The sequence below is a fragment of the Gouania willdenowi genome, chromosome 1 (assembly GCF_900634775.1).
Source record: "Gouania willdenowi chromosome 1, fGouWil2.1, whole genome shotgun sequence".
Taxonomy (NCBI): Eukaryota; Metazoa; Chordata; class Actinopteri; order Blenniiformes; family Gobiesocidae; genus Gouania; species Gouania willdenowi.
Genome location: NC_041044.1, coordinates 16,186,057 through 16,198,080, shown reverse-complemented (window position 1 = coordinate 16,198,080; position 12,024 = coordinate 16,186,057). Strand labels below are relative to the sequence as shown.

Here is a 12,024-nt window from a genome sequence, read left to right as displayed (position 1 = left end):
ATATCACACAGAAGTTATTATCATTTAGAACATGTGTCAAATTTGTGGCCCGGGGCCTAAATCCAGTCCTTTGGAGCGTTCGATCTGGCCCACAGGAGAAAGTAAAAATGACAGACAAAGCATGAATCATTGTGTAATTTAAAGTCAACAATATTTGCAGGAGTTTTCACAATTTTCCATTCAATTTTTAATATTAAACAATTGAAAAAACACAATTCTTACAGAATCCTTAAATTTTCCTCAAATTCTAACATATTTCCTATAATTACATAGAAATTGGTGACAAAATCTGGGAAATATAAAGTGAAGACCCTGTTGGGACTCATATCTGTCACTTATTGCTTGGATGTGGTCGGTTTCTTACATATTTTGTATTTTATGTATACGTAGAAGTGCAAACTAGGGCACAATAATGTTGAAATTACTTGTTTTACATTATAAAATCTGTGGCCCACTTGAGCTCAAACTGCTCCATATTTGACCCCTGAACTAAAATGAGTTTGACAGTTCCTGATTTAGAAGAAGAAAGAAACACCTTCAGTTTGGGAAGTTTTTTTCTTTGCTCGGCTACAGCATGTGGTTGCTAGCCATGAGTGTTGTTGCTAAAACTTTCATGTTTGTCTCATTTTCTTTGGGGTTAGATGTCACATGTCAATATGCAAACACTGTCATATATTTTGATGCGTTTTATTTGTGTGGATATAGAAACGCTCAGACTTTTTGTCATAACCTAGAAAATCCATTAACCGTAGGTTCAGACTCAGGGAGAAATCACCATTTTCACCAAGAAGCAGGAAATACAGCAGATAGAAAACCTTAACAATGCCTCAGACATAAATTTTGGCCTCCGGTCTGACAAAATATAACATTACAGTTTTTCTGTTCTTGGCTCACAATCACTGGTGCATGTTTTCAGTTTTGCTGTTGATTGTGGTTAAATTGAACATTTTTTTTTTATCAGGTTTAAGTAAAATACAACTATAATCAGACCTTTTATATGTTTTTTAAAGATTGCCCAATTATTATTTTAGTTTTTCATCTATGCCCATTAAAATAATGATGTTTGACAACCAACCACCCATTGGGGATGGTTGTCACAACTGCACTCAATGACTTCATTAGCAGATGCTATTTAATGCTGATAAAGAATATGATTTGAGTTCTATAAAAGTAACTGTTATATGGATAACAATAAAAAATAATGTAATCCAATAAGTATAGGTGCTTGCATAATAGATGCTATTATTGAATAATATAGTTACATAGTTCATATGTACTAAAATACAATATTATTACATATTTTTCATATATAATATAATGGGTATTTATATCATTATTATTATTGTTATTATTATTATTTATATATTATGTAATAATATACATAGAATAAAAAGATTGTATTTTTTTCTATAACTGATTTTGATTACTTTTTTTGACAATATGAAAATAAATATTACACTATAATAATTTAAATAAAACTACTAGAATTTTTTAAAATAACAAACTGCAAGTCTTTCATATTGTTAAATATCAAAAAAATCTCTGCGATCTGCTGACCTCAGCAGGTAGTTTACATTTCAGCACACGTACATGTATACGATGGGTAGCATGTTAATAGATGTATTCTTCCAAAGGGCATTTACTTTAATTATTGTAATGTTTATATGCAGAAAATCTGCAAAATCTGTTCATTTATTTACTGTATTAGTCAAACAAAAGCAGAGGGGTGATTTTTTTTTTTTTTTTTTTTATCATTTCCTTTCTGCCAATATAAACTGTTTGGTTCCAAAAATAGCTGCCAAACTTAACACTTTAGAGAATGTGGCATTAAATCAAACTGAAGAGAGAATCTGAAGCAGGAGCTTTGAAAAAGCAATTATTTTGTTCCAAAGAAATGCCGCGGGCTCTTTCTTTGATGTTGGGGGTTCAGAGAGTATTCAGCGGAGGGACTACCAGCTTCCTGCAGCCGGAGAATGGACAGTTGGGCCAAATATTCTCTTTGCCAGATATTGACAGTTATCTGATCAGTGATCCTGATCATGGTACTATGATCATTCACACTTTAAAGGTTTGGAAGAAATGTCTATCCCCATCGATAATGGTACAGTAGGTCCAAATGTATGGATACTCCCATTTTATTGATGAAATGTGCATTCCGGATCAGATCTGTGAGATAATTGAAGAACCAACTCGACAAAACTGGGTCAAATTTCATAAAGTCAAAGAGATATGACTTTTGGGAATTTATCCAATGATGAGAGGTAGGGATTTTTAGATTTTTGGAACTGATCCAGAATCTGTATATTGATCAGGATCCCCTGCAAAATGTATGGAATCTTCCATGGCCTATAAGGTCTATCTTTGGCAGGGTTGGAGTCAATTACAATTGTAATTGTGTTGCGATAAGTAATTACAAATATGACAAAATTGTAATTAAATTGCAATTGAGTTCAGATAACTTACATTGTAACTGTAATTGCCATGAAAATTCCATATAAAAATGTTAAATTGTAATTGAACGCAAAACTGGGGAACCATGTTACAGTTCTATGTACACTTCTACACATACAGTATGTATAGTTATTCATATACGTTTTACTATTAAAAAGAATATAAAAAAGCCTAACAAGGTAACCAATAAAGAAATTTGAAGATAGATATTTGTTTTAGTGTATTTTACAGCTGATTTAGGACCTGTTATCATAAGAGATGCTAACACAAGAGGAAGGTTAGCTTTTATTAGGTTATTTGTTTCAGGCTCAATAATTGTGATTAATTGTAAATGAACTTTAGTAATTGAAAACGTAATTGTAATTGACTTTATGAGGATAAAAAATAATTGTGATATGGGTATATTGAAAACATAATTGTAACTGAAAAATGTAATTGACCCAACCCTGATCTTTGGTTATAATTCTTTCCGCAATCCTGCTAACAGACAAAAATAAATAACTAAAAACAAATGATGAAAATATGACCTCCTTGGCTGTGGTTATCACAGGTATGTTCATGGTTGAAGGTTGCTGGCTCAATGCCTAAACAACATGAAAAATCAATGTTACTACAAACACATACTGGAAGGCAGGGCAGGTTAAGCTATGTACAGTGAGTTGTTCAGGTCATTGACACAAAGAAGAGCAACACAATATATTTAGGATTGACTTCTTCTATTCTGCACATATTTCACCAGAAATGTTGGTCCTCCTTCTTTAGATAAAATGATATCGCTGTCATAAAGCATCAATCGAATAATGCTATCACTTATATTACACGTATAGTGCAGGAGCAGATGCATTATTCCTATTCATATTATATAGAGCCCTCACTCGCTCTGCAGTGTAATCTTTTGTAGTGCTTTTCTCTTTCTAAGTGAACTGTCTGGCAGCAAACAGAGAAGGTTTTTCGTTCAAAGACACCTTGAGGTGCCACAGAGAGTGCGTGTGTGTGTGATGGATAGGACTGAGTTGCTGAGTTGGCACTTTTAGTCCGCGCGCACACCCACACACACACACACAAAGTGGATGCTACTTGGCATCCACTTCATTAGTGACTTTATGCTCCATATAATTTTTTTCTATGGTGTTTCATTCTCTCTCTCTCTCTCTGTGTGTGTGTGTGTGTGTGTGTGTGTGTGTGTGTGCGCGACACAGGGGCCCTGGAGAAACCATATTACGCCGACTACTCCCCGCTACGTCGATCCATCCACACTGTATGCACCAGTCACTACCTTGATCTCTTCATCACCATCATCATCTTCACAAACCTCCTGACTATGAGCATGGAGCATTACAACCAGCCTCAGGTATCCATGGCAACACTTCTCACTACCTGTCCTAGAACCATAGTAATGAAGCATTATGCGGCGGTACGGTGCAGCCCCAGCAGACTTTTTCAGGTGTGTGTGTGTGTGTGTGTCCGTGTGTCCCGCAGTACCTCAATGAGATACTGAAGTACTGCAATTACGTCTTCACTGTGGTCTTTGTCTTCGAGGCCATACTCAAACTCATCGCATTTGGCCTGCGAAGGTTCTTCAAAGAGAGGTATTCATTTCCCGTCAACAGAAAAACACACAATATAGTGTTTTTTTTTCCCCACTGACACTGAAAGAGTGTGTGTTTGTTGTGTTTTAAGGTGGAACCAGCTTGACCTCGCCATTGTGTTGCTGTCCATTATGGGGATTGCACTGGAGGAAATAGACCTGAATGCATCCCTGCCCATCAACCCCACCATCATACGCATCATGAGGGTCCTGAGGATAACACGAGGTACGCACAAGCACTGGGCATATAAGCAGAGGTGTATAGAGTACTGATATATCTTTCTCAAGTAGAAGTACTGTTACTTGATTCAAATTGTACTCAAGTACAAGTACAAGTAAGTCATACATAGAATACTCAAGCAGAAGTAAAAAAAAGTAGCTCAATTAAATAGTACTCAAAATAAAAGTTACTTTGAGTACTTTCACCCCCCATGTTTATTTTTGGTAATAAATCTTGCCACGGTTCCCATGCATACAGTAAACATCTCATGTATAAAGGCATCTGTATACAATAAAAGGTTTGTCAAAATGTACAATTATTTTTTAAATAAATAAACAGTTAGATACGTTCTCAAATAACGTTGTAGTTCACGACATGTGATGAGGCAGCAGTTGACGAGCAATGCTTGGTTTCTGCAGGCAAAACTGAACGTTTTTCTAATGGAGTCTGGTTGCCTGGAATAAAGCAATATTACCTCTTGTTTCTGTTTAAAACGTTCTGAGTGAATTAAGAAACTTAACTAATCGTCCCATTTTAACAGCACTGTGTTGTAATCCCGGGAGCGGGTCGATACATCTTCTTACCTTTACGTGTTAACTCAAGTTTGATGCAGAAGTCCTAAAAGCGGTAACATCCTTGGGTAGGCAAAGTTTACATTGCGTTATATGATACTGATGCGTTTCCTATATGTCAGGGGTTCTTAAACTTCTTTGCTAAGTCACAATCTTTGACAAAATTCTGTGTGTGTGTGTGTGTGTGTGTGTGTGTGTGTGTGCGTGCGTGCGTGCGTGCGTGCGTGCGTGCGTGCGTGCGTGCGTGCGTGTGTGTGTGTGTGTGTGAAGCTATAGCGATCATGTGCGCTTCACTATGTAGTACCGCCTGCGTGACATGTAAACACTTAGAAAAAATTGTTAGGCGAGCAGGCGTGTACACGCGTGCAAGTCAGTAAGTGTGTGTGTGAGTGTATAAGTCCTGTTACAGTCTGTGTCACGACACCCGTCCATAGAGTTGTAGTGACTGTAGTGTTACGTTCTGTTATGCTGTGATTGGACAGGATACAACACTCAACACACACACACTTACTGACTTGCACGCGTGTACACGCCTGCGCACCTGGACACCTAACAATTTTTTCTAAGTGTTTACATGTCACGCAGACGGTACTACATATTGAAGTGCACCTGATCGCTATAGCTTCACTCACGCCACACCTGCCACTACACCTGTGTGTGTGTGCGTGTGCGTGTGACAGAGAATGACAGGCTGGGATGTGTCGGTTCTTGCTCACCTCATTTGTGACAACGAACCGCTAGCCTGTAGCTCTAATCCAGCTGTTTGAAGCAGGATTCCCCCTGCTGGTGCGTTCAAATCTTACTTAAAGTGTAGGACGCTTTTTGTAATTCTTTGTATTTTTTTAATGTATTCTTGTTTTGTGTATTTTTCTGTCATTTTGTACATTTACTTTGGGGGCCGCATAAAATTAGACAGGGAGCCGCATCTGGTCCACGGGCCACCAGTTGCCTTTGTCTGTCCTAGGGGTACACGTACCCCCATTTGAAAAACACTATAGCGCATTATATAGCGCAAAATACAACAATCATCTCAAAGTGCTATCAAAATAAGAAAATCTTAAGAAAAAAGAAAAAACCCAACAAATCCACATAAACAAGCATCAGCAACAGTGGGAAGAAACAACTCCCTTTTAACAGGAAGAAATCTCCAGCAGAACCAGGCTCAGAGGTGGCAGCCATCTGCTTCGATTGGTTGGGGTTAGTGGACAGAAAGAGGAGAACAGAACAGGATAGAGAGAAAGAACATCAGAGTTTCACAGACTAGTTGAGCTGTGAACCACAGATCAGGAACTGGCAGCTCCAGCGTCAAGACACCAGAAACAGAGAAGAGAGAAGGGCGAGGAGAAGGCACTGACTGCAGAAAAACATGATACAATATTAGCAGGTCTGACTACAAGGAAACACCTGGTGTCAGACTATGTGTGAGTGGAATGATTATCAGTATGGGGTGGACATCAGTGTAGATGGTGTGTAAGCAGTGTGATGTTCTACTGTATATGATATGTCAGAAAGTTGCGGACAGGGATTTACATTATCATCAGCCTCTTTGTTTTCTCCAAACTGTCTCCTAGTTTGGTCCAGATGGGCAGCAGTAGCCTAGTTCTTCTTCTGGCGATGTATGCAGGAAATTTAAAAAATGTCTTGATTATGGGCGGGTTAGGTTAAGCCACACCCAGTCTATACTATAATATCTCCAATGAAAAATCTATGCTATGTCAACTAGCTACATATCTCTCTATTCACTCTTCTCTCAATCCAACCTACTCACCACAGATTGTAGAGCCCACAGGTGCTAGTTTTTATAAAAGAGGCGGGGCTAACAGTGCTTGTTTGTGATGCAAGATGGTCCCAAATGTCACATGATCTTGTTCTCAGCCAATAACAAAAATCAATTGTAATAGCCTGGGTTTCAACCCATACAGGGCAGTCACCCTGACAATTTACAACAAAATATAGCAAATTGAAATACTGTACTTTGACTAAAATATTGAGAGTTGGACCAGGATCAATCAACAGCACTACTTCATACCCAAATACATTTGAATTCAGCAGAAAAACATGGTTTTGGGGTTTAGCTACTCTTTAAGTCAGGATTATCAAAACTAAAAGACAAAGCTAGAAACAAATCTCTTCCACAGGACTTACAAAAGTTATTTGTTTACTTCTGAAGATGAAAATCATAGAAGGCGGTATGACTTTAAACATCCAATATCACGAACAAATTTGAAACAAAATGTGCTTGTCTGTTGCTGGTGTATAAGCATGGAATTCTCAAAAGAAAGATTTAAAAAGTAAAAAATATTTTGGAATTTAAAGAGATACAAAAAAAAATACTTGCGTCATACTGTATCTATTTGATTTTTGATTTTGATTGGATGTGTTCATTGTAAAAATGCTTAAATAAATATTATAAAGTATGTTGGAGTTCAGGAGATGGTGGAGGGAACAGAGATAAAACCATAATATGATCTTTTTAAAAAAAAAAAAGTGGGCAGATAAATATAAAAATATTATTCTTCCATCTGCTCCTTTCTGGTCATGGAAATGTATAAAACACTGAAAGTGTGAACCGTATGTGGCTTATACAACTATGCATTTTCATGTAAGGAATAAAGAAATGAATGAATGATTCAGAAATATACTCAAAAACTCCAAGTACCCATAAAAGCAACTTAAATACAGTAACGTGAGTATTGTAATCCATTACTTTCACCTCTGCATATAAGGAAAAAGCACAGTAGCTTTACGCTACACTATCTAAGCTAACACACTGTCCATGTTTCAGTGCTGAAGCTGTTGAAGATGGCCACAGGGATGAGAGCTCTGCTGGACACAGTGATGCAGGCTCTGCCACAGGTAGGACACACACTGATTTATGTCTGTTTAACTGCTGGTCCGGTTCTGATGAAACACAGACAGTTTAATGGTGCGATTTATGAGACGTTCACTGCCTCCTCTATGATTTACCAAAGTCACTGATTCCCCAAGTGGCTGCTTAACCAGCGACACATTATAATCACTACAAAAGCTTCAGGACATCTTCGCATTTCCAAAAGAGCTAACTACCATCTGATAATTCTTTGATGAACCGTAATTTAATGACTCATTACAAGTGCTGCTCTGGTGCAGTGGAGTAGCTTTTAGCTCTCTGTGAGGATAACTCATCTCTCCACCCTTTTGTACACACTTATCTTATTCAGGGTCAGAAGTTATCCAATGGTGGAAGGTTGAGTACACTCTCAACATGTCACCAGTACACTGGGTAATAATCTCATACATGATCCAGGAGAACATGCATTGCAAAACCTTGCCACACACTTTATTAACTAAATCCACAATGACTCATACTGTATGCTGAGACAGTCATCAAACACCATTTTAGTGACTTTACAGCAGCTACAACCAATGTTTTATTTCAAAAGATGAAAAAGGAGGCTATTGTTTTTGATTGATGTCACCTGCAAGATTATATGGTCAATTATACTCAAGGTTTACCAGCTTGGATAAAGGAACTGGATGCCCATTTGTGACATTTTTCACAGGCATTGCCTTTGCACTTTAATTCTTGCAAAGGCTGAATGTTTGAGGTTTTGTTTCCAAACAGTGATTCAAGAAAAGCCTAATATAATACTGTATAATAAGGACTTTTATGTTGTCATTCTTTTCTATTCCAGTCCATTAACACGTTAGTGTTAATGGACTGGAATGGACTAGTAGTAGAAAGCTTCATAAACATGCAGTAGTTGTACCATGATGCTGGATATTAATTAATTTTTTTAACCTGAGGTTGACTGTCTGGATTACTGTTCACGAGAAAGGGGTGGAAACAAGACGAAGACATGAACAAATGTTAAAAAGGGACAGACCAAAACCAGGCTATTCTGGATTATTGGAAGAACTGAAAACCAATTATACTGGCTAAAATCAACATGAACGATGACGATAGCAAAGAAGATAATACTCGATATCTTGCTATGGAAACTTCATCAGCTTTATAAAATCTATACTGTATATTTTTTTATGTTTTAATGTTTTTTTACACTCTAAAGAATTTTAAGTTACAGATTTTCCACGGACACGCAACAACACTTGTGCGCCCACACACAAACACTCATGCACGCGCACACAAAAAACTCTGTACACACTCACACAAACACTCGTGGTGAGCACACACATAAACACTCGTGGTGCGCACACAAACACTCGTGGTGCACACACACAATCATGCGCGCACACACAAACACTCGTGGTGCGCACACACACAAACACGCATGCACACACACATGTAAACACTTGTGATACACACACATATAAACACTCGTGGTGCGCGTACATAAACACTCGTGGAGCGCGCACATAAACACTCGTGGTACGCGCACATAAACACTTGTGGTGCGCACAGAAACACTCGTGGTGCGCGCACAAACACTCGTGGTACGCGCACATAAACACTTGTGGTGCGCACAGAAACACTCGTGGTGCGCACACATAAACACTCGTGGTGCGCACACACACAAACACTCGTGTGTGCACACAAAAACACTTGTGGTGCATGCGCACACTAAAACACTTGTGGTGCATACACACACAAACACTCGTGCGCGCACACACACAAACACTCGTGGTGCGCACACACACAAATACTCGTGCGCGCACACAAAAACACTTGTGGTGCGTACACACACAAACACTCGTGCGCGCACACATAAACACTCGTGGTGCGCACACACACAAATACTCGTGCGCGCACACATAAACACTCGTGGAGCGCGCACATAAACACTCGTGGTACGCGCACATAAACACTTGTGGTGCGCACAGAAACACTCGTGGTGCGCGCACAAACACTCGTGGTACGCACACATAAACACTTGTGGTGCGCACAGAAACACTCGTGGTGCGCACACATAAACACTCGTGGTGCGCACACACACAAACACTCGTGTGTGCACACAAAAACACTTGTGGTGCATGCGCACACTAAAACACTTGTGGTGCATACACACACAAACACTCGTGCGCGCACACACACAAACACTCGTGGTGCGCACACACACAAATACTCGTGCGCGCACACAAAAACACTTGTGGTGCGTACACACACAAACACTCGTGCGCGCACACATAACCACTCATGGTGCGCACACACAAACACTCGTGGTGCGCACACACAAACACTCGTGCGCGCACACACAAACAGTCTTGTGCGCACACACAGCTCTGCAGGTGAAGCAGATGGCTCTGCGTCACAGTCAGTGACATAAATTCCACGACGCAACGAATCGATAATAAAATTTGTTGCCAACGCTTTTAATTAGGGATGTAACAATTCGCTCAGCTCCCGATACGATTCAATTCACGATACTGGGTTCACGATACGATTTTCTCACGATTTATTTTACAAAATGGGACTGTACATAAATGACTGAAAAATATTCCTTTATTTTTTGGCGGAAAAAACTACTATTTTCCTTTTATTTTTCATTGTCAAAAGAATCCCTTGATAATCTATTCAAAACAATGCAATTTAACTAAAAATAAATCTTGAATGAACTTAATAAAAGGAATAATACAAATGAATAAGAAGCCTATTAATTTGAATTCTGGTTCTATAGTAAACAATGCAAAACTGCATAATAGTTTTTTTCTTTTTAAGAGTGCAACTGAAAATGTATTTTGTGCCTTAGCAATTGGACTTTAAAAAAAAACCTTAATTTCACTGTATTTGTGTCAGATATTTGTTTGGACCAGCAGAAGTCGCTGGTAACCCAGTGGTCGGTTGGCATGCAGATATCTTGCAGTGAAGAAGAGATGCTATGCTAGCAGACAGAGACAGAAAAATGTGACTTTTACAGATATTCACGTAATATTACAGATATTCTTTCAGTGCTAAAGGAGTATGGAATTATTTATGAATATTTTTAAGAGTAGAAGGCAGCCAGAAAGAAAGTATTAGCAGATTTCGCCAACACTTCTGGTTTAAAAAAAGTACTGCGATTCAATTTTCACAGCATCGATGTGAACCTTGATACCTATGAATTGATTTTTAACTGCCTTACAAATAATCGTTACATCCCTACTTTTAATAGTCGTTTTTTTTATATACATTTTATCGATTCGTTGTTGCAGCCTTAGTAGTTCATTAACTTTTTCTTTACTGTCATTGGTTGTTATTTGAAACAATCACCTCTGTTTTGTTATACTACCTAATTATTGTTATACTTAACCACTGTTTATTTTCTTAATAGCATGTGTTGTATAATAGAGAGTTAGAGGAATGCGATAGATAACACGAGGAAATCCTAGCTAATTAGCAGAGCTGGCAAATTATAGCTAACAACGAATAATTGAGCGTTTTCCATCACAAACAGTTACATATTATGATTTTCTTTCAACAAAGATAATTAGATGATTCTATAGTAGAATGTTTTTGGAGGATTTCAGAAAGAATTCTGTCTAACAGGCTGATCCAGACACGATCACATCTCTGGCAAGAGCCACAAATGGCAACAAAGCCTGCAGTATGCCTGAGCCTGAACATTGGGAAATGCTTCAATAGTGAAGCATCGAGTATGAGTATAAATCACACCAGCCAAATGAATGCATCAGTGATCCTGGAAAGACTCATTTCATCACAAACAAACTTCCATTCACAGGAGAATAGTTAATCTAACAATAATATTAATAATCATGTAAACCAGCCAAATGCAATAATTACAGTATGAAAGCTATTGCCCCTTTAAACCCATTAGCCACAGATTTCAACATATAATATACGTTTTTGGTCAATGTTTTCTTGAAAAAAAGCGCAAACCTGTAGAAATTTGTGTGATTCAATACTTCTTCTATATTTTTATCAGACAGAGATAATGTATGGGCCTCATGGATCAATAAATCAAATATCTAAAGATAAGAGGTTGAAATTACCACTGGAAAGTTTGTTTTGATCTCCACTGTAAACACTCTCTTATTGACATTGTCAGAAAGGTTTTGCGCATTGCATTGTGGGATGTGGAGTGTTTTTACTTTATCATTGGGATTTCTTGTGTTTCTTTGCCAGACAAGAAGGGCAGTTATTTGCTTTACACCATTTGTGTTCTTGTATTCCCCGTGATATCGCCTCACTCCACCAGACATTCAATTTCGGCCGGATTTGGATCTTTACGTTTAATCCCCAAAATAACATCCACCAT

At 38.2% G+C, this 12,024-nt stretch overlaps 1 protein-coding gene across 1 annotated transcript in view; it reads left to right on the top strand.

Annotated features, from left to right (window-relative positions):
* LOC114479831 (voltage-dependent T-type calcium channel subunit alpha-1H-like) overlaps positions 1-12,024 on the top strand; it is a 77,133-nt gene that overhangs the window by 50,365 nt on the left and 14,744 nt on the right. Inside the window, 4 exon segments of the mRNA XM_028473767.1 lie at positions 3,651-3,802; positions 3,931-4,040; positions 4,132-4,265; positions 7,617-7,687. Coding sequence (XP_028329568.1) covers positions 3,651-3,802; positions 3,931-4,040; positions 4,132-4,265; positions 7,617-7,687 — 467 coding nt within the window.